The sequence below is a fragment of the Tiliqua scincoides genome, chromosome 5 (genome assembly GCF_035046505.1).
Source record: "Tiliqua scincoides isolate rTilSci1 chromosome 5, rTilSci1.hap2, whole genome shotgun sequence".
Taxonomy (NCBI): domain Eukaryota; kingdom Metazoa; phylum Chordata; class Lepidosauria; order Squamata; family Scincidae; genus Tiliqua; species Tiliqua scincoides.
Window position 1 is genome coordinate 81,086,566 of NC_089825.1, and position 24,054 is coordinate 81,110,619.

The 24,054-nt window shown below is 41.7% G+C and overlaps 2 protein-coding genes across 4 annotated transcripts in view; both read right to left on the reverse strand.

Annotated features, from left to right (window-relative positions):
- The window catches only part of SLC25A39 (solute carrier family 25 member 39), a 441,295-nt gene that overhangs the window by 204,655 nt on the left and 212,586 nt on the right, over positions 1–24,054 (reverse strand). The window lies entirely within an intron of this gene.
- The window catches only part of KANSL1 (KAT8 regulatory NSL complex subunit 1), a 166,072-nt gene that overhangs the window by 30,019 nt on the left and 111,999 nt on the right, over positions 1–24,054 (reverse strand). For all 3 annotated transcript variants that reach the window (XM_066626834.1, XM_066626835.1, XM_066626833.1), the window contains exons 3-4: positions 18,147–18,288; positions 3,376–3,480 (exon numbers count right to left, since the gene is read on the reverse strand). In XM_066626834.1, coding sequence (XP_066482931.1) covers positions 3,376–3,480; positions 18,147–18,288 — 247 coding nt within the window. The remainder of the gene's footprint in view (positions 1–3,375; positions 3,481–18,146; positions 18,289–24,054) is intronic.

Consider the following 24,054-nt stretch of genomic DNA (forward strand, 5'->3'; position numbering starts at 1 on the left):
TTGAATGAAGGGCTGTGCTGGGGTTCCCATGAACCCTGTCAGGGCCATGATCCCAATGGATGTTGACAGCATGACCAGAAAAGGATGTGCTAGGATTACTAGAAGGTTTGTACAAGCATGATGTTGCCTGAAGAGGGGACTTAGGATACGGCATTTGGTGTGCCAGCTTCAGCATGCTGTCAGCAGCATGTGAATAGGATTGGGTTGTTACATGAAATCCACAAATCTTACTTATTTTCCCCAATTTTGACCCATTTGGGGTTTCCCAATAATTTAAGCACTGACTTAAAAAAAAAAATCTCTTGAGACAAAGCCCGTATTTTCAAAGGCTGACTGACATTCTTCAGAATAATGCTGTAAATTATGTCCAGAATAGTTTGCTTTCTGCTGTGTGTGTGTCTGCATGTGTTGCAGTATTTGAATATAACTGTATAAATAGTAATCTGCAAGTTAATGTCCTTTGATCAAAGTGTGAAAAGTTAGGTGCAGTCTGCTTGCCAATCATTATTACTCTATAGCTGTTCAGCCTGCTCTAGGAATGGAGGTTTGGTATGTGCACTTAACATGGTTACAGCCATGCAACTTGTAGCCTGTCTGGACAAACAACTGACTTGCACCCCCAATGTGTGCATAAACTTTCCAGGGCTAGAAAACATGAAGTTACTTTATACCAAAGTCAGACTACAGGTTCAACTGGCCCTATATAATATTATCTGACTGCCAATGCTCTTCACAGGGTCTTTTCCAGCCTTCAGCATGAAAGCATATTAGCACTGAACCTCCCACAGATTTGGTAGGAAAGAATATATGCAGAGAACCTTGAAATCTGTATGCGGTTCAAGATCATGCAGGTACAAAATGAAGTTGGGTAGACATGCTCAGTCTCTGGCACAGCTACCACTGTCCAAAATGTAAATTTGGTTATGGGATAAACAGAAGAAAGTTCATTCTGGTGAAAAAAACATGTTTTTTTAAGTGTAGTAGTACCACCATCCACAATAGTCCCCAATTCTGTTTAGCAGAAAGACTGCTGGATAGGGAGCAGGAAGGCCTAGATTCAAATCCCTGCTTGATCATGAAGCTTACTGGGTGGCCTTGAAATCTCTTAGCTGAAGCTACTTCATAAAACGTAGGTATGGGGAAGCGGTGTGTGAGAGTGTGCATAAAGAAGAGTCACCGAGCAGGGCAAAGCAGAGCGTATCAATTAATCTGGCAACGTGCATGGGACCATATGCTTTACCCTAGATCAGGGTCAGCAGCCCTCTTCTGCATAGGGGCCAAAGACCATGCCTGTTGAGTGGATGGTGGGCAACATTTATCTCTACAGAAGACAGTTGAGCTCTAGGCACAACATTATCCATGAATGGCCATACACATCTGCCAGTGGTTTGCAGAACTACTTGCCACTTTGCAAACAGTGACACAGTAATGCTGTCTTGGCCTGCCAGAGGCCCCCATGCATGCAAGAAATGCCAAGTGACACATTTGCTTCCAGAGGTCCTCAAAGAGGAGGCACCAGCCATGTGCCATGCAGCAAGAAGCCTCAGAGAGGGGGGATAAGATCAGTGTGATGCCCCACGGTTCACTGCTCTCTCAGCCACCAGCTTTTAGTTTGGATAAAACAGCCCAGCCTGGGACTGCTGGACATCTACGTGGGGTCCCGCACTAGCAGGGCTGCTTGAAGACTTGAGATAGGACTCACCAATCAAGTAGGATAGTGCAATTGCCATGCACCACGTGACTATGCTAAGCTCGCCTCTTACTGGCAAAGCTGCCTGCCCCCATCCGATAGAGCAGCCATTTTCAACCACTGTGCCGTGGCACACTGGTGCGCCGCAAATGGTATGTAGGTGTGCCACAAGAGTTTAGGGGAGGGTCATTTGTTAGTAGGGCCAATGGGGATGTGAGCTCTCCACCAACAGCACGGTGTGCCTTGTCAATTGTCAAAACACTGATGGTGTGCTTTGACAATTTTAGTACCTTGTCAGTGTGCCATGAGACAAAAAATTTTGAAAATCACTGCGATAAAATATGATCAAGATTTGCATATTCTAAGATATCGAAAAGACCAACCTTCAAGTGGGCTCCCTTTTCAGCAGTAACATCTCAGCACTGCTCAGCAGCTGAGAGACTAAGGGCCAGATAAAAAGCTTCTGGGGGCCGCATCCGGCCCCCAGGCCTTATGTTTGACACCCCGGTTTAGGCTTTAATCCTTTCTTAGTCACAGGAAACAAACACTTCTTCCAATGGGAAATGCTTCCTTGCCAGGAGTGGGCGGGATCAACGTAACCACTGGTTTGTTGCAGACTTGCGTTTGGCTCAGACAATGAAAAGAAATACCAAAGCAGGGCAAAGAGTGTCATAATTGGAGTGGCAATGCAGTGCACAAGGGATAACCTCAGATTTTCTCTTCTGTCATTTGCAGCTAATGAGTTTCTATGTGAGAACAACGTGTTGATTTCTGGCCATCAGCTGCTTAATGATGTCACTTTCTGCTTAATGATGTCACTTCCGGGCCTCTGTATGAAATGAGTTTGACATCCCTGGCCTAAATCTTACTGAAAAAAGTGGGCTTATTTCTGGGAAAATAAGCAACACCGTTTTCAAACACTACTGCCCATCGGTTTTCTGCTTAAGGGCAAGAGCAGGCTGGCAGCACTTCCTTGGGAATGAACCAAAATGGTGGGGGTTAGATCCGAGGTGGCTGAGGGAGCAGCAAGGCTGCAGATGGCACAAACTGAATGATTTTGGGTGGCAGGCCATAAGTTGCCAATCCCTGCCCTACATTCAGCCTCATGTTAGAGCCTATGTCACCATGTTGCATTTGAAAGCTACATTTCTGGCTACTCCTGTAGTTCTCTTTCTAAAAACCCAATACAAAAGAAAAACTATTTGACCACTGAGACAAACAGGGAAAGCAAGAAAAGGCACTGAGTTATAAACCAGAGGTGTTATTTATGGTTTTGAAAGCCAGGAAAAGGTTGTTTCTATTACCTAGGCAATAGCTGTAAGTGGTATATACACAGGCCTCTCCTAAAGCCAAGGAAATCAATTAATAGGTGGGAAGTGCCAAAATGGCCACCAACTAGCAGCTCTATACTTGGAGTACTCCTAAAGTATTATCCAGACTGCCTGATTCTGGGTCTACTTCTTCACCATACCAAATTATTCTTATTTGACAAAGACTCCTCTTTAGAGATCTGCTGTTTTTATTTGACTTTACAACTGACGAGCTGAGGATTACTTTGGATTGGATTTTGGCAGGCAACTTTGGACACAATAGATTAATAGGTAGCACATCAATACAGTGTCAGCACAGAAAAAAAAAATGGAAGAGGCAATAGCTCAACAAGTTGTTCTTCTCATGATACCTACCAGTCTGTCAATCCCAGGCTCCACCTTGATGTCAGAACAAAAAGCATGGGATGAGTCACCTAGAACAGGTTCACCAGGAGGTGCCTCACCAAGGAGTATCAGGCCCTGAAAAGCAGGAGGAAGAGAAAGTAAGTAGCATGATCTCACGCTTCTCTTCAGTTTACTTCCAAAGACTAAATCCACCACTACATTTTCATCACTACACTTTGCTTCCTTCTCTATGCCTAAACCAACCTAAACCCCCTTTCACCTATGAAGCCCCACAGTCTCCAAAGTTCCCTGATTTCTATTCACTAATGCCCCCTTACCCAATGTTTTGAAAACACTGGCCAACAAATTTTTACTAAAGGTCAAGCCCTCAAGATTTAATTAGTCATTTCTTATAGACTTTGAGGTACTGAACCCCAATGTGACAATGAAAATACAAAATTAGCTACTGTTTGTGAGAGATTCGCAATCTCTCTTTACATGTACTGGTAAATGTACTTCTTTCCCACTACTTACATATGCAATGCATTTACTTTTTCCTAAACAAGAGTCAATCGACAGGTTTCATGTCAGCTTTGTGTTCAGCACATCAAAATTAGTAAAGATTAGCTATTTTCATTTCAGAGGCAAATTGTAAATTGTCCAATGTAAGAAGCTATCCCTCCACAGAAGATGTAAGGGTCAAAGTGAGAAGACTCGTTCCAGCAGAACTCTCGTATGATTTGTAGATACAAAACAGAAGTCTAAGAAGGCTGGTGATAGAATTGGGATATCCTTTTATGAATCCGCTTGGTATTATCAGAGATAGAACTAAAGTATCTCTTCCTTTTCCAATAAGCACTGTATTCATTATTCAAAATAAGCTGTTTGTGGGTTGACTACAACTACTGATGAAACAGTAACTTAAAAGATGGCCTTTTAATTTTATTCAAAGTTAGCAGATATCTGCCATTCAGTGTGAAACCACTGTGACTTTCCATTAGCAACAAGAGCTACATGCAACTGAAGCAGTGTGCTCAGTTGAAATAAACATCAATAAATCTTTGAATCTTCCACAATATTTGTGATTCTTTTACACATTTTGGAAGCCATTTTAGTGCTAGTATTTCTAACATTCCAAATTCTCAAACTGATGAAAGTGTTTGAAAAAAAGAGTACTGTTGCACCTTAAAAAAGAATACATTTCTTATACCACAGTAGTAGTAGTTTTGGTTTGCTGAATTTAAAGCTGTTGTGCAAAAAACTACTCCATCCTCCTAAAACACATGTACATTAAGATTATGACAATTTCCGGTGGCCATTTTGGTCTATTAGAACAAAAATCAATAATCTAAGGTCAGGCAAATGATTTATTTAGGGCCCACCAAAGTAAAGAACAGTGAACTTGTTAAATTCTTCATCAGTCAGATAATAAATAGAAAGACAGAGGCAAGAGAGGGGAAAGGGATTGCAGAATGTGGAAGAAGCCCCAACAGTCTGCAAGTCTAAAGATAGAAGGGGGGGATATCCTGCAGGCTTGAATTGCCCTCTGAAAGCTCTGAAACTGTTTCAATATCCACACAAAGTTACTTAGATAAAGAAAGCAAAAAGTGGCAAAAATCTCCAGGATGTGGAACCACAGGCAATTTCACTACTAATGAAAAGGCTCTGTTGGTACCCCAAAACAAAAACAAAGAGCAAATAAAACACGGTATTTTATGTGGGTCATTAGGTGTTTAAAATACAGCATGTTAGTTTTCATGTTACATAGAAAACTATTTTTCTTCCAACTAAAATAAAAGAATCATTTTTAAAGAACTTGGGGTGTGCAAATTTCCATTCAAGGCTTATTCCCTTAATCTTACAACCCTAGGAAAGGGGTCTCCAAACCCCGGCCTATGGCTCAAATCCAGCCTGTGGGAGGATTTTATCTGGCCCACCAATCATCCTGCCGCCAGTCCTGCCAGGATAAGGCTGCCAGTGTTCAAAGTGTGCTTAGAGTCTCTACAGCAAGACGAGGACCACTTGGCAGTCAGGGCCTTGCTGCCACCCTTTAGCATGAGGAGCAGGCGCTGGGCCTGTACTGGTTCTCACAAAAGCTTGGTCCCAGATGGGACAGGTTTCATCAGCTGGCACAAAACTCAAATGAGGCCAGGCAGCCAGCTGGAGAGGAGACTTGCTGGCCCCTGGATCGCTGGGCACCTTCGAGCTTGGGTAAGGAAAAAAGACACAGTAGCAGCAGCTTTACTGTGTGTGTGGGGGGGGGGGAGTGAGCAAGTGAGTGAAGGGACTGGGAGAGTGGGTGTGCATATATGTCTGAGTGGGGGGGTGTAATGCTGAGTGGGGAGCATTAAGATTGGGAGTGGAGTTGCGAGGAGGAGAGGGCAGTTGGTGAAAAGGAGTGCTGGCTCCCAAACAGCTGGGCTTTGAGGTCTAGGAAAGGGAAAAAAATCTGCAGCAGCCATCAGCAATTACCTCCTTTAGCCTTCTTTACCAAGTTGGGGGGGACGACAAGTGAAGGAACTGGGAGGGTGTTTGCGTTTGAGTAAGAGAGGGGGAATGCCAAGAGGGGAGCTTTAAGGTCAGGAGGGGGTGGCTGGAGAGGAAGCATGCTGCCTCCTGGATTGCTGGGCTTTTGAGCTCCGAGAAGGGGAAAAAAACTGCTGCAGCAGCTGTGCACAATTACCTCCTTTTGCCTTAACTGTGTGTGTGTGGGGGGGGGGAAGCGAACAAGTGAAGGGAGGTGTTAGTTGGAAGGAGGAGGGAGTGGCTAGAGAAGAGGCACTGTCTTTAATGTACGCATGTATTTATTTATTGGCCCTTGACATCATGGCAGATACACAATGTGGCCCTCATGCCAAAAAGTTTAGAGATCACCCTACCCTAGGAGAAAGGACCCATCAGTGCTCCCATTCTATGAACAACAAAACTCCACCTCAGACGGCTGTGTAGAAGCTTGAGTGAAGGTCTTTCATGTACATGTGTGTGTGTTGGCAGTGTTGCCAATAAGGACAATCAGCAGGTAGTGTTCTTCATGACAAGACAGTTTGGTGAAGGGGTTTCATCAGCATGATTAAAATCTGCTGAAGCTACATAAGTGCTACAGTACACAAAACAGCAACAAAGCCAGAAGATGCATGCCTGAATCAGGCACGAGTCCACCACACTGTTCTATCCAGTGGACCACAATGGCTCTTTTGTAATACTTTAGAAACTGAAAAGAAACTGGTGGCAGAACATAGCTGGCAAATCAGTTCACTCATCCTTTTAAAGGAGAAGAATGCCTAGCCTCCCTGCACTCTGTAAACATTAGATTTACACAGACAGTGCAGGACAGGAAAGACTGATAGGTTCCCACAAGTATTTCTCTTTTACTAGCAAAATCATTCTAAAGTTCTACTATAGATGGCTAACTCCACTCAGTATATTTGGTTCAGCTTTTTATCATGATTTATCATTCACACATAGAGCAGACAAACTTCAGGTAGAACATAATTAATTTGGACGAGATCAAAAATTGAGTATATGCTGGAATTGCCAGTGTCTGAAGGCTGTCATGCTGGTGACATGAAAAAGTAAAAAGTATTTTAAATGTACACAATTGCAGTAGTCACTATGACTCAGAACTGTCATGTGACAGCAGATACGTCTGTCCTTTCCTTTCATCCACGTTTAAATTGGGACCAATAATAAATGGACTTAACCAACATCACATTTTATTTATTTATTTGATTTATACTCCACCTTTCTCCCTGAAGGGCACCCAAGGCAGCTAAGAATCAATACATTAAAATACAAATTAATAGACTCTAGCTCAGAAAACTCGTTGTGTGGAAGGCAGACTATCACAGGCACAGCAATACATTTAACTTTCTATACTCTCAGATGAACAGGACAAAGATGGATTTTTCAAAGCACAAATGAGAAATTACACTTTGATGAAAGGGATACAGTTGGCAGTCTACATGCCCATCTGCCTATTCTTTTTTCTTGCATTTCACAGAGGTGATGAGAAATCAGAACACGTCTCCATCAGACTAGTCAAGTGATTACCAAACTTTTTTGACAGGCAGCTCCTTTGACCTACTGAGCCACTGTTCACAGCTCCCCATCAGGGCTACTACATATTGTATAGGGTGGTGGGTTTTTTGAGGATTCCGTGGCTTATGGCTGGGGAGCCATGGTTCACAGTTTGGGAATCACTGGACTAGTCTAACTCATCTGCAGGTGAATCCAGGATACATGCAGACTCACATAGTGGTTCAAACACTCTCTTTTCAAATTTTGTAACAAAGAAAATAATAATAATAATAATAATAATAATAATAATAATATCATCAACAACAACATTATTATTATTATCATCATCAACAACAACAATTATTAATAACAACAACAACTACTTTATTTTTACCCGCCTTTCTCCCCGAAGGGACTCAAGGCGGCTTACAAAAAACACAATTTAAAACAAATAAAAACATATTAACACGTATCATAAAAACAGCAGTCAGATAAAAAAATAGGTAAAAAGAGCATAGAGCAGCAGGAAATCATAAAAGAAACAGGCCTGTAAAAAATATTAAAAGATGTTAAAAAGGCCTGTTTAAACAGAAGGGTCTTCAGGCCCTGAAGAAAATATTCCCAGACTAGTGGTGGGCAATTTCTTCAAGGGACTCAGAGATCAGAACAGAAACATAAGAGCCAAAAGGAATACAGTGAACTGCATTGCCTTGCTTGCATCAAAACTACAAGTCTCACTTGTCCCTCACTTGCCAGAAAACTGAGACTGTCCAATCGGTTCCTGGCAAAGGATTCTATCACACAGGGAGGCAAACAGCAGGATCTTTTCTGTCATAGCTTGGAAACGGAGAAAGCTCTTCCTTGGGAGATTTGTACAGCTCCATCTTTCTACTCAATGACAGGTCCAATCCTTTTCTACCTTTAACAGTGGATTTGTCAGGATTCATCATATATAAGCACATTTTTTTAAGCTGGTGGTACATTATTATTATAACTTGTAAACCACTAAAAATTTTTATCCAAAAAGTGGTATAATGTGTTGTAATGAGTATTGATCAAGAACTGATCTCCTTTGAAAGATCCAAGCATCCACAGTCCACATGACGCCATACTGTCACGTATGACACCTTGGCACGTAGGGAGCCACTTACAGTCCTTATGCCAACAAGTGGAGAATATTGACTTGGGCAGGAGGGTTCTCAAAGACAATGAAGAAAGGGTATGCTCTGGAACTTCTGATGATCTCTAGGGACAGGTTTGTGGATTCCCCCAGAGCAGGTACAATACCAAACATCCTAGGAGTGATCAACCACCTGTCACAGATTAGAATCATCAAACCTGTCCCTCAGGGTCAGATTGATTCTGGGGCCTACTCACACTTTTTCATTGTGCCCAAGAGCAGAGACATCAGGGTGATCCTGGATTTAAAGCGGTTTAACACTATATGAAGAAACAGTAGTCCAAGATGGAGACTGCTCAGTCTGGTCTGATCTCAAGTTAAAGAAACAGTAGTTCAAGATGGAGACTGCTCAGTCTGGTCTGTTCTCAAGTTAAACGACTTTCTGACATCCAAAGATCTATCCAAGGTACACCTTCGCATACCCATCAGGCCATCCCATCAGAGGTTTTTAAGCTTCATATATAAAGGCTACCATTTTCAATACCAGGACCTGTCATTCAACTGCAGATTGAACAGTATGATGTCCTGGTGTACACAGACAATACCTCAGCTAAGGTGTATGGATAATCAAGGAGGGACCAAATCCTTGTTTCTTCACATGGAAGCCAGTAGACTGTTTTGAGGGGCAGAGAAGCATCTCAGTTCCAACACGGTGGAGCATGTGGTAGGGAAAGCAACACCCCATCAGACTGGTTCAGTCAACATATCAGAATGGAGATTGGATCTGCTTGTATTCTGCATGGCAGTGGTTTGGTCCCATGGAAACGGATCTGTTTGCATCACCCTCCAACTACACCAAGGGCAAGATACTGTTCTGGCCTTCATGGGACTACTGTCCCCATGAATGAGATTAGCATGCCCTGGATGTATGCAGGGTTGTAAGTTTTTACATGTGCCATACTAGACTCTGCACTAGATCCGAAGGTTTGTTTGTTTCTAAACCATCAAAACTAGAGTCCCAAGTCCCTCCATCCACAATTTCACAATGGATTATTAGGGAATATATTGCCCTGGCTTTCTCAGCCCAGGGAAAGACTGCAAACTCACGACTAACTCAAACCAAACAGCAAACTCATTTGGGAGGCAGTAGCTTCAGCAAAGTATCATAGTTTTCCTCCATCAAGGTAGTGTATAAAGTGGTACCTTAGAGTTTGGTAAACACCGTTACAAGCACTAATAAACTGACACCTGTGCTCCAGCTGATACTGCTTTTGGTAGGTAGGCGCTGCAGGTGATATTACAAGGATTAGCAGGGTAATCCCCACCCTAGGGATGTACTGGCCAGCATTTCTCACACAAAAAAAGACTGAACCACCCCGGAACCATTGGAGAATGGGGAAAACTGGTCTTACCTGTGACTTCCCCTTGATTCCAGGATGGCTCAAGTAAGCATGCCTGGGGTTTATCACTTGAGGAGAGCCCACAGCCTCGGATGTGGGCTTAGGGAGTGAGAATCTTGGGGCTTCCTTAACTAGATATGCTGTACACAAGGTTTACAGCTTCCTAGGTTACAACATGCTATACTTGTATAGTTGCTGAGGGTTCCTATTCTGTCTGGGCATGCAAGAAGGAGCCCCTCTACTTGGAATCTTAGGTTCACGTGACCATATCTGCTACTGAGAGGAGGAGCTTCCCACATAGAAAGACTGTGGAACTGCTAAGTAGAATTCACAACACAGACCAAATCCTCCATATATTTCTATCCAAAGAAAACGCTAATATAATTATGCATCAGGAGCCAGGGCTGATAATTAGCCCACGCCCTGGTAAGTTAAAAGGTCAGCATTTTCACTCTGCTACTTCAATGCAAACAGGAAAGTGTTCCATTTTAAGCTACTTTTTTCTTCCCAACTGGAAAATGATGAATTGTCTCTGTGTTTCTGAATGGCATCATTTATTTGGATCACAAATATTAGCACATTCTATTATTTATTTTCCTGTTCTGACACAGAATCAAAAGCAATGAGTTAGAATTTTTTTTTAGGATCTTGTAGACATTATAAGATTGGTCCTCATGTTTGACCAGCCATCTCACTATGTCAACACTGATCCTGCTATTCCTATGTCTGTTCTGAGCATTGCACTAATAAACCTGTGACAACTGGTCCATATAGAGTAGTAAGCTAGATTCAATATTTGCTTGTTCATTTCCTTTTAAAAGTACCCAATCACTCATTTTGCTAGCCTTTTGTTTCAAAGAAACCAACATCCCACATGAAAGGGGGGGGACCACAATAGGCCTTCAGGAATGCCTAACAGGGCTCTGTCAATTCCTTTTAATCACTGAAATGGCAATGGCAAAACTTATCCCAACCAGTTCCTTCACAGTGTCCTCTTCAACACAGAACTTTTTATTCCATGGGATGATTGATCTCAAGGAGTCTGAAATAGTAAGTTCTGCTTGCAGGGATGTGGAGAGGGCAGTGTGTCCTTCCTACAATGCTATTCAGAGTAGAATATAATACTGCTTTGTTACTACAGACCAACTGTTTGTCGGGTACTGCTTCATTTAGGATCCTATATGTTGAAGCACTGATTTGGTCAATTACCCTTGCCACTCTCTATAACCAAGGAAAAGACCACAGTTCAATGGCAGAGTAAATGCTTTTAACTTTGTAGAAAGTACCAGGATCTATTTCTGGAATCTACAGTAAAATATCTTAGCAGGGTAGGGGGAAACCATATACAATTAGGCTGGAAGGACTTGATGGTTTGGCTTCATACAAGACAGTGTTACTAGCACCAATACACTGAATTCACCACTATAAGACTATTCTAGAAAAGTTGTGAAATGTATCTCATATATTCTGAGGTGCAGGGAGGTCTGAAAGGCACTTCTAGCCACGTCTGGGGGTCCTATATGGCCCTCCAAAAGCAGGTTTGGAACCCACATTGGGTCAAATCTGTGGGTTCTGAACCCGTGGATAAGGAGGACCCACTGTAAATGAAAAGATGCTGTTAGAATTGGTCCTTACTATGGAGCCAATAGGAAGCCCAAGTGACTTCCATGCCACAAAAGCTTCAGCCTATAACAGACTAGGCGCCACAGGCTCCACACTGTTTAGGAGGTAAGCCCTTTTGCCCCTGGGCTGCAGCAGCAACTTCCTGTATTGTTCCTTTAACTATGGCAACCCAACAACTATTAAATATAACCCCCCCCCCCACAATGTCTCCCATAGCTTCCTGTTCTTTTCCTCCTTCCAACCCCTTCCTGTAGTTGTTTGCAGAAAGCAAGAAATGGAAGAGAGCTGAAAGCTGATGGGACAGATAAGTAATTTGTGGGAGCGGGATTTGCAAATCGATTCTTTTAGTGTTCGCTCTTATCAGTGGTTTCCGGTATCGTCAGGGGGGACGAGGCATGCCTGTATGTTGTAGATTACACTAAACTGTTTACATGGTAGTGAAAAAAAGGATTGTTAAGAGACCCCCCCCCCCAGAACTCTTCAAACTGCGTGAATGAATCACAAAAATGGAAAGTGTGGATCAATGTCAATAGGTGTAACACAAATTTCCAACCTTTCCCATCTCTCAGTGCACTGACAAGGTGCTAAAACGTTTAGGGTGCATCATCCATTTTTTGACAACTGATACCACACGGCCGACGGGACCTAACATCCCCCAAAGGCCCTACTAATAAATTACCCTCACTCCTTTGGCACACCTGTGGACCATTTGCAGCACACCAACATGCTGTGGCACAGACTGAAAACTGCTGGTGTAAAATGATGCACACTGCAGCAAAAAAAAAAAAAAAAATCCCGAATTCACATATACACTAATAGGGTCTGAGTTACTGGTGACAAAAATATTGTAATGCCTTACACAAATCTATGGTGTGGCCACATTCGGAATTCTGTATATCACACACATATGGAATTCTATGGAATTCCAAGTGTAGAATTACCACAGAAAAGATGCTGTAAGAGCTTCGGATTTGTCTCAACTTGAATCGGGTGGGGGGACCTGAAAGTCGAACACACCTTTGCCTTCAGAAGTACCTTCCTCAGTTACTGTAATCCCTTCAATCCATAATAACTAGACCAAACTTAGACTTAGATCTATTAATTGTTAGTCGGTGACTGTAATAAAACTGAACTGAACTGAACACACCTTTGCCGCCTTTGCCCTGTGCTGGCATCTGAATCCGTTTCAAGGCAGCCCAAAACACTGCAAAAAGGCTCCACCTCACACATGCAGAGAAATAGCCCTGGAGCCATGGAAGGGGCTCCCCTTGGGAAGGAACAGTAAGACTCCTGGAGCCCCTGAGTCAGCCAAGGCTGAAGAGGGGAAGGGGAGGGTAGAAAACCTCTGTAGCCAGAGCACATGCAGCAAGGTGGAGCTCTCTCTCTCTCTCTCTCACTCACACACACAGGGGCAGGTGCAGTAGCAACAGAGGGGATTGCTTTAAAAAACCCAGGGAGTGTTTCCCAATTCCCCCCCTCTTCAGACTGAGATAGTGCAGGCTCCCCATGCTCCAGCCTACAGAAACAAAACAGCCCAGCAAGCAAATCTTCCCAGCAAGCCAAAGCATGAGATTTAGGCTACAATCAGATCCACACTTTCCTGGGAGTAAGCCCCATTGACTACAATGGGACTTATTTCTGAGTAGGCAAGCATAGGACTGGGCTCTCAGGCTACAATCTGATCCACACTTTCCTGGCAGCAAGCCCCATTGACTACAATGGGGCTTACTTCTGAGTAGAAATGCATAGGACTGGACTCTTAAAAGCTCAGCATCCCACCTGTGAAAGAAGGGGACAGCTGGCAAAGGGAGGGCTGAGTATGGCGTGGAGGAGGGGGAGGCAAAGGAGGGGAGGGGATTGATAACAGCTGTCTTAGTTTCCTTCCAGCCCCAAGTGTCAGGCTGCAGTATTTGCGTAACTCTATGGAATTTAGCACAATGCGTTTTTTCTTAATCATGTGAATAAATAGGCTCCACTGTATATCACTGGAAAGGTAATTTAATGCGGAATGCAATGAAACAAACCTCATAGGAGTATCTGCATTCTATCAAAAGTTATGGCCAATTAACCAGAAAATGAAAACACAACTGCCTTAAGGAACAAAAAGTGGATTTCTTTTACTCAAAACTGACATATGTTAGTTGACCTAAATGAGAGCCAATGAGATGTTATTATGATACAGCATGGAACCAATAAGATGTTATCATGAGTCAGATCTCATTTCCACATATCATAATACAGTTACTCCTGCTAACTGGTAAAAAGGCACTTTCAAGTGGTACCCCTCTTATATTTAGCAGGGGGAGAATAATTGTCCCTCTTTACCCCAGCACCATATTTCTCCAACCAATATACATCATATAGTCTCTCCAACCAGTAAGGGACACACTTTTAATTTATTTACATAATTAAATTTGATTTTGTCATGGGAGGACTACAAAATCTTCTTTGATTCCAGGTAGCAGATAGATACCTTAGCTATGCCACTGGCTGGGGGGAGGTGGCAGATCAAGTGGGTGGTGAGCTGCTGGGGGGAGGAGGCAGGTTTTTCCCCCATTTGCACTTTTCAAAAAGCCCAGGCGTAATGTCACTTCTGGTTGTGACATCACTTCCAGGCCATCATTTTGAGCTCCGCACCAGGTTACATGTTCATTAGCTATGCCACTGGGAGCTGTAGTGCCTTCTTTATGAAGAAAGGCTACAATGTTCAGGGCTTTTAAGTTTAGAAATACGGTGGCAAAGAGGTGAACTGAGTGAAGTTCATATAATCATGCATGAAATGGGATGGATAGATTCTCTCATAATACTAGGTCATCCAATGAAACTGATTGGCAGAAGTTTTAGAATGGACAAGAGGAGCTACTTCTTCACACAGCATACAATTAACCTATGGATTTCACTACAACATGTGATGATGGCCACTAGTTTAGATGGTTTTAAAAGAGAATTAAACAAATTCATGGAGGCCATGGCTATCAAAGGCTGCTAGTCATGGTGGCTGCATTCTACTTCCAGAATCAGAGGCAGTAAGACTGTGAATACCAGATGCATGGGAGCAAGGCTCTGAGAGGTATGCCTTTATCTCCTGCTTATCCAAAGGTAAATAAGGTTATCCAAAGGTTATCCAAATGCAAATGAGGGTCACTGTAGGAAACAGGATGCTGAAATAGATTGGCCTGATCCAGCAGAGTTCTTCTTATGCACTGACTAGAATGGGCTTACAAGAATGTATCTTGACTGTATTGTAAAACAAAACACCATACATTACTGGCTTCCAGTTTGTTTCTAGGCACAACATAAAGTTCTGTTTTAACCTATACAGTCCTATACAGGTTGAGAGGATGATACCCATCAGCTTCCATCTTTGATGCCCCAAACTGTGAGATCTTCACGAGCAACTGTTCTATTCTTCTAACCCTTAAACACTAGATAAAAGCAATGCTGCTCTTCCACAATTTTAATTAGCTTTTAGTGGTTTTGTCTTAGCTGAGGTTTTTATTGCTTTTACTCTCGTTTTGATACTCTTGTGTGATGTTTTTGCTTTCTGCCTTTTTGCTATTCTATGTGAATTGTCTATCATTTTATTAGTTTTATATTAATCAACATTTTAGATTTTTGACTAGCTACTTTATAAAATGTTTTAAGTCAAAAGTGCGCATTTTCAGTCAATTAAGTGATAAAGGGCGCAATCCAGAGGCACCCTTGGGTGGACACAAATCCCTTGCACCAGCCCAGGAGGGTGCCTTCTCTAGAGAAAGTTGGGCCGGCACTCTGAGAAGCACCAGCCTGGGGAGACTGGCGGAAGCCTCTGTGCCAGCTCCTCCTTGACTCTTGAGTCGACCTGGCTGGACGGGGGCAGGGAGAAAGCGGGTGGTGGATGGCCCTGGGGGTGGGCAAGCGGGAGGCGGGGCTAGGATCCAGCAGTTATGCCGGATCCCAACCCCTGTTCCTGGGGAAAACGGAGCGGCTCCAAGCTACTCCGCTCTCCTTGGACTTGCGCCCCCCTCAAGAGGTGGCGCAAATTCAAGGAGACCCATAGGGGCCAGTGGCCTTTACCCAGGGGTAAGGGGAAAAGTTTCCCCTTGCCTCTGGTTGAGCCGCTTACGCCCACTATTCTGTGCTGGATACAGCGCAAGCCTCCTGGCTTGCCTGTTCCACAGCAGGATACGATTGTGCCCAAAGTCTTAGAGCAGCTTACAGTACATCCTTAGTGCCTATATTTCTCACCTCAGATTAATACATAGTCATCAGCTCTTCCCTCCACCCTTTTAGATGGAGTAAGAATTTGAACTTGAGTTACACTGTTAAAACTATACACTGGACAATGACTCCCTTAACCACCAAATCAAGTTGGGATGCAGTAGTTACACCAAAAGCTTGTACACGAAGAAGCATCCTCATGACAGTTTTCAACTGGTATTCAGAGAGAGGCATACTGCAGCTGAAGTCAGAGGTGACACAGAGCTCGCAGTCATTACTGGGTCTATTCTCAATGAATTTGTCCAAATCTGTTTTAAAGCCTCTTTGTAATCCAAGCTAGTCATCATCATCACATCTTGTGGTCACATATTTCACAGACTCATGTGCTATGTGAACAGAGTGAAACTTGCGGTTCAAAGAAACTTTAGCATAAAAAACCAGGCCTATGAGCATGTATTTATACACAAGAAGGATTCACCTACTCAGCTAGTCAGGTACAAAAAGGGATGGATAGTTAAAATCATTTTATTGTATACAAGTATGCACTGACAGGGCCTCACAGGTATGGGCAAGAAAACCAAAGTTCACTTTGCACCTGCAGGGTATACTCTAGGACTCTGTATGAACAAACACTTCCTAAAGCTCCTGGTTTCCCTAATCTCTGTTTTAATGGTTCCCAAACTGTGGGCTGCAACACCACTGGTGGGTCAAGACCTGATTTTTGGTGGGTCGTCAAAGGGTGATGGAAAAATCAGATAACTAATTGCCTCAAGCCCTGAAGCTATTCAAAAAGCAGATACTGCAGCTGCTAACTGTCCTGCAAAGTGCTAAGTAGTTTGGAAGCATGTATAAATATAGGGGGATAAATGTTTGTGGGTCTTTCTGGTTATTATTTCTTATAAATAAATACTTTTCAGATCTCCTTTTTCATAAAGTCTGGTAAACCTAGGTGCTCCTGATAAAGTATAGATTTAAAAAGTTCCTGGCACTAAAAAGTTTGGGAACTACTGAGATAATTTGTCAAAATTCTTTATAGTCAAATCACTCAGATAACTCAGCCAAAGAAAAAGAGGAATTTTTTAGAATCCACAATCAATATTGAGGTATGATGGAAACTTACGGTAATAAGATAACAGCAGTTCCAAAACGGGATAACAAGTGAACTGTGCAAGTCTGTGTTAAATGTATGTGGCAAACAATTTCGTCCTGAAGAACTCTGCATGGAAGAGGCACATGATAATTGCTCCTCTTTTGTATGACTGCTGAGAAATAAAAATTGCTATTCCCTGTTGTTTCCTTTTTCTAATAATAGGCATATATAAGGCTGTACAAAATGTCTTAGGAAACGTCATTATTGAAACTTCAAATGTCACTCAAAATGCCTTGGATGTTTCGATCAAGTAGGGAACTTACAACTTCAATCTCAACATGATAGCATTTTGGATGTGTGAAGCCACCACTAAGTTTTCTTAGTTTTAATAAAATTCATGGAAGCTTTCCTAAAATTCTTTGAATATTCTGGTCCAGCAGGAACTTCCAAACTCACATTGAGTATTTTATAATTCTTTTAAAAAGTAGGCAGATTTTATAGACATGACATTCACACACAGCCTAATGATATAGCTCAGTGTTTCTCAAACTGTGGGTTGGGACCCACGAGGTGGGTTGTGAGTAAATTTCAGGTGGGTTCTCACTCATTTCAGTGTATATTTTATTTTTAATATGTTAATGTGTGTTAATATCTTGGTATGTGACTGCATATGGAAAAATGTTACAGATCTATACTTTAACAGGCTATTATGCATATGCTTATACAATGATAATCAATAGGGTTTATTCCCTAGTAAGTGTGGATAGGATTGCAGCCTTTGGGATGTTTGGAAAAAATTTTTAAAACAGATCAGCAACTGCTTGAGAGGATCAGGTCAAAAGGGTTTATATTTAAATAAATTTTTTAACAAACACGTATGGTAAACTTTTAATTTCCTTAATTGATTTGTTCTGTCATATGGGGATGTTAAAAATTTTCCTGCTTGATGATGTCACTTCCGGCCATGACATCACTTCCAGTGGGTTCTGACAGACTGTCATTCTAAAAAGTGGGTTCTGTTGCTGGAAAGTTTGAGAACCACTGTATTTAAATTGTTCAATATTTCCAGGCAGGAGAGAGACAGGAAGGACACAGAAGTTCTTCCATCATTTTTCTCCACAACCATGAGGGGTAGAATCGTGCTTCTGATGTATAAATGTTTCGAGCCACCTCAGTTGGCCCAGACTGCACTGGATGGAGCTATTTTGACAGAATGAAGCGGCCCATAGCTTCTCAATATACACAATACAGCTCTGAATATTGAAAACTAAAAATGTGGCTCCCCAACAGGAATTTAAAGTATTGGTAACTTAGGGGGGGAAAAGGTCACTTAACCCTTTTCCATCCTTACCTTATTAGCTCGAATCTGCTTGTAAATATCCGTTTGTTGTCGAATTCGGTACTCTAGATCTGAGACATGCGCTTGAAGCCAGTTCCATCGACTGACAATGGCTGCTCTGTCTGCTGACCATTGCCATTCTGACCGTCGCCTCCTGGAAAGAGGAAAAGAGGAATTCTGTAAAAATGAACGGAATTGTGTTGTCCACATCTAAGAGTCATCCATTCTTGCCACATAACTATTTGTATATCTCAGATGCAATGCATCTGAGCTGAAATTTGGGATGGTAGCTTCTTAGATCATTTTCTCTACTAGCAAGAAGCACACCTCTTGGTGCTAAAAACAGAAGTAAAAGTGTCTGAAGCACTCCATCCACCTGTCACCTACAGTGGGGTTGTGCTTCCTGCCCTCACAGGTTACATGATCCTTAACTGGCTATAATGACATAATCAGCACAGAACAGATGGAAAAAGGAGCTGCCATCAACAAACATTCTGGGGCCTCCCAAAGCCCCCTTTTTGTGCTAAAAAAGTATGTCTGGGTACATTTGACAGAACATTAATTCACAAATCATACTGCTAGCCCTCTAACATAGTCTTAAATCAAATCAAGTAGGACTAGTCATTGTATTATATCCAATACACCCAAAAAGAAGGCTGATTTCTTAAGGGCAGGCTTGAAATCAAACAACAAACAAAGGGTCAAAATATTTATCCAGATATAAGTTGGAGACATATTATGTCTGGCTACAACACAATGTAAGCCAACAGCAGCTGTCTGCTTTGTAAAACACAGGTGGCATATACCAAGATGCAGTCCAACCAAGTTCCCTCATGACTCAGGAAGGTGCATAGTTTCATCTATTCACTACACATTATTTCGATCCCTGCCCAATCACATTACTTCAGTCTAAATTTTTTGAGAACTGCATATCAAAGTTCTCTCAAACACAATTAACTCCTGAAAATTTGTTTTCAAACATATTTTATTTCTTCTTCTCTATTGGCAATATATTTTCATACAAGTTCTCTCTCTCATTAATTATTTGCATCACATTTGCATAGAGTACGCCAAGTACTTTAAAAAACAAAAAAGGCACAGGCACGTAAGTGTTTTATAATTTACACACATAGGAGAAGAAAAAGAATACTCACGCAAGCGACTATCACAGATTAACCCATTTTTGTGCGACTCACAGGAGTCGCACAAAACTGGGTATATGCAAAGCTGGGAAGAAATGGCTTAGAGCCAATCTCTTCTCCTTCCCTGCCCATCCACTGCTAACCTGCCCTTGTCAGTACAATGTTCCTGGAGTTCCAAGAAATTATGACCAGGAGTGCCCCCATGACTATTTTTAACACATATATTAAAGAACTGCTTGGATGTTAATTCTCACCCTTGTGTCAAAAGAACTTCAAATCCCTAAGTAGCTTGGGCTGCATTTACTTCACCCTCTACTTCCATACAATATGTATCTACCAATCCCTTAAATTTTCTGGAGAGGTCCTTCTCTGGGTTACAGGGGTAAAGTTGCCTCCATCTTGAAGCAGGATTTTCTTGGCTGTAGTGTCACATTTATGAAACTCTTTCCCGTATGAAGCCTGACTAGCTGAGTCACTTGGAAACTTCAACAATCGCAAAAACATTTCAAATCCAAGAAGGTTATGAAGCAGCATGAACTACAATTTTAATGTGCTGATTTTATGCTGCTTTATGGATTGTTATTGCAATTTCATTGTTTTATTTATATTTTGCCATTCAGTTTGAGACTTTTATGTTTGGAGATCAGAAATCAGACAGACAAAACGGAGAATGAGGGCAAATGTGGGCATTTGATCAGCAAACTTTGCCCATTAAGAAGCAGAACCAAAACGAAAGATGGCTTGCATGACCCTAACTGAAGACTATCATTTATTTTCATGATAGATGAAGCAGTCGTTTTTAGCAAGGTCTATAACATGTTCACTTGTAACCAACATATCTTTATTCAAAAGCTTTATACTGACGTTCCCAAAGGAGTTGCCTTTCATTTAATTTTAGGTGTCTCTATTCTCGCCTTGCTTTAGGTTTCTCTATTCTCCCCCTCCAGGGGCTTTTCTGGGCCTCAGAGTACCTTATAAGACATAAAAATCACTTTTGGTTTCCCTCCGAAAACCGCAAGTTCCCCCCCCCTTTTGGGGGGCCCAAAAAGACCATTCTGAGCCTTGCAGAGGCCAAAGGGGAACAGGCATAGCCTCTGCAGGGCCTAGAAAAGCTTCTGGAGAGGACGGGGGCGCACAGATCCAAACTGCGGTTAACTGAAACCATGGATGTGGCCTATACAAAGCCAAACAACTGGGTTGTCTTAACTAATATGCCTTCACCTTACACTTTGAGAGGCCTCAAAGAGCTGAGCCAAATCTTATTCATGATGCATTAAAGCTCTAGTGACAGAGATCATACCTCATATGCACAAAGCACATACAACCATGATTTCAGGGCCTCTTCTGTATTTTTTGCAGCGCAAGGTTTTTTGAAGTACAAGTATATTAGAATACTATTTATTAAGCTCAGCACTGCTTTCAAAACTTGCAAAGGTTGGCAACACAAAAATAACTGAATTTGAGCTTACTAACATCAAGCAGTCACTTGGTGCAGATGGGGTAAGACGAAAACAGAAGTGAACCAACATTACAACTCTGAAAGAAAGGATGCAAATTAGAGCACCTGGACAGTTACAAGTCTCTAAACAGCTCTCAAATAACTGGGAATCATACTTCAATACTGGAATTGCAGAAAAATTCCTACTTAAGCAGTCATGATAATCCTCCCTTAATTTATCTGCAGGATGAGCAATTCTTTACAAACCAGTTTCTCAAAGTGTAAACCTTGAAGACTGGAGCTACAAAAGCCACAAAGTGAGGTGGGAAAGGGTAGGAAAATTCTGAGATGGTAGAATGGACTGTGTGTGGTAGAGATGGGTTAATATCAAAGTTATAATACTCTCTCATATTAAGAGAAACAAAAACATTTCTACATATAGAAAACAGAGTGAGCTGGCCTAGACGGTGTCTTTGAGGTGTGCTAGTTTTATTCTAATTTTTAATGCAACAGAGCATTTAAACATGCTGCCCCTCTCTCTGTGGAACAGTCCATCCTACCAACACAGAACTCGACTACCTTGGTCAGCTGTCAGGTCCACTTACCTCTCAAAGGAGGTGAGTGAAATAAGGTCAAACACTGTATTTTCCTGCAATATTACAGACAAACTCAACAAGTATACAGTTGAAGCATGTGAAAACGCATAAATAGAAGGAAGGCGATACAATTATAAATGCCAATTTCTGCTGAATATGGAACACACCATTGGAAAAGAAATGACTGTCAATTTTTCAATGTCTTTTCTCTGCCCCCCACCCCAACCCCAGACTAGATTACCTATGCATTTTGCCTGTTTTTTAATTCTTCCCATAAGGTTGCAATCCTGAAATTTCATAGGAATGTCTTACAAGAAAAGGTATAGTAATATGTACCTACAGTACTTGGACTAAGTAATAATGAGCACATTCAAATACAGTCATAAACTAAGGAATCTCACATCAAAAAAAAAACTCCTTGTCTTTTCTGACAAAAAAGCTTCTCTCTCTACAATTCAAGATTAAACTGTAAACTAGCAAGACCTCCATGCAGCCCTATTCCTGAAAATGGGGAAGATTACAAGTTTTACTTATAAATTGAGTACGTGGGAAAGGGGAAAAGAAAATCAATCTTCTACCCACCTCAAAAATAGGTTTGTAGACTCCAAATCACATCCATCACTAAAGAACAATGAAAGATCTTGCAAGCTCACCCTATCTTTCTCAAAAAAAAATGCAAGTATGTTCTTGATTCAGTAGTTAAAATGCACTGAAGCCGCTCATCTTTCCTGTTTAATATTGGTTCGAGTTACTAGCGTAATTTTTCCCTCGTGTTCATTTGCCAGCATTCCTGAACATCATGATCACAACAGTGACTTACCTCACTCAAGGCATTCCATTAAAGTTTTAGATGTTAAGACAACCTCCATGAAGATCTCCCAACCAAATAAGAGTTTAAGCCACCTATTAGACACAGCCATCATTCAGATCACTTATTAATTCATCTTTCCCTTTCAACATTACATATTAGAAGTTTCCTGTAGCCACTGCCTTATTTTTAACATGGATAACTTCAAATTTTCCTTCAGGACCAAGAGACCAAAAACCTAGTTTTTATCCACCATCCTCCTTACCCTCCTGAAAAGCAGATAGAGATTTCAAGCAACTTAACGGAATCTCTACATTTAATAAAGGGGAGGGGGGAGGTGAGAGGAAGGATAAGTTTTGTTTGCCAAAATGTACACCTACAGAGATTGATTTAATTTTGCACTATGCTTACCAGTAGCCAGTCATTTCTTACTACAGGTGAGGAGTGGGGAGCACCCAAGGCTGGCCCACAGCCCCAGGCAGCAGTAGAGGTGGGCAGATGAAGATGGATATGCCTACTAAATTGCTGTTTCAGGAAACCATCTTATGGGTGGGCCAGCTCTAGGAGCAGCACATAAATAGGGCTAACCTATTTTTTAAAAAGTCATGAAATTCCCAATTCAAACTTTAGTTCAGCCATTAAGTCACTACATAGCCTTAGACAAGGACTTATCTTGCAACCACAACCCCCCAACCTGTAACTTGGAGATAATACTAGCCCATCTTACAAAACTATTGCTAGGATTACTGAAATAATATACAGCAGACCCCTGCTTTATAACAGGTTCATACTTTACAATCAATCATATTACAACTGACTCTCTGTAGTAAAAAAAGGTTAACTATACAATAAATCAGTGTTTCTCAAACTGTGGGTCAGGACCCACTAGGTGGGTCACAAGCCAATTTCAGGTGGGTTACCATTCATTTCAATATTTTATTTTTAATCTATTAGACTTGATGCTACCATGGCATGTGACTGCATTTGGGGAAAAGTTACAGGCCTGTTTTTTCAACAAGCTACTATATACAGTATATTCTTTAACAATGATAGTAAATGGGACTTACTTCTGTGTAAGTGCGGGTAGGATTACAACCTACAATTGTTAAAAATTTTCCTGCTTGATTATGTCACTTTCGGGGGTCCAGGTGCTAAATGAGTGAGAACCACTGTGATAAGTTATTCATTTTATGGTGGCCTCACAACTGCTGCTAACAGGATATTGTGGGTGACAGATAAGCCAATCAGCAACACTAATGCAAACATTTATGCCAATAGCAGCCAAGAGCAGCCATCATGACTGTGTATACTGATGGAAGGATACAGCCATGTAATTTGTGCTTTATTACAACATTGTGTGAACCATGGTACTTAAAGAACACAGTAGGCACCTTTTAAGGAGTAACATAGCTTAGTTCCATGGCAAAAACGTCCAACTTCCAGGGTCTTGGATCGAATTACCAAAAACAAAATGCATTATTAGGTTCATGTCACAATTTTTTCACATTACAGTGGTATCTTTAGAAACAGATGACCACCATAATGTAGAGGTCCACTCTATTATGAAGTCATTTTAGTACAGGTTGAGCCTCACTATTCGCGTGGGTTCCAAGCACTCACATGGATAGCAAAAAATGCACTATAGCAAATCAATTTAAAAAATAAAGTTTCTTTGCTCAGGTGATTTAAAAACAGCCTTGCTGACCTTTTGACTCTAAGGTAAGAGTCATTAAGAAGACAATCCATCAAACAGTCCTCTTCCAAGTGCTTCACTCAGCCCCTCCCTTCACCAATGCAAAGTGATCACCTTTCTTTCACTTGCTCAGGGGGAAGGGAGGGGTCGCCTGGAGAGAGAAGGATTGATGGATTGTCAGCCAGTTGCGCAAGCGCTCTCTCTCTCTCTCTCATTAACAAGGCTATTGTTAAAGGACTGTTC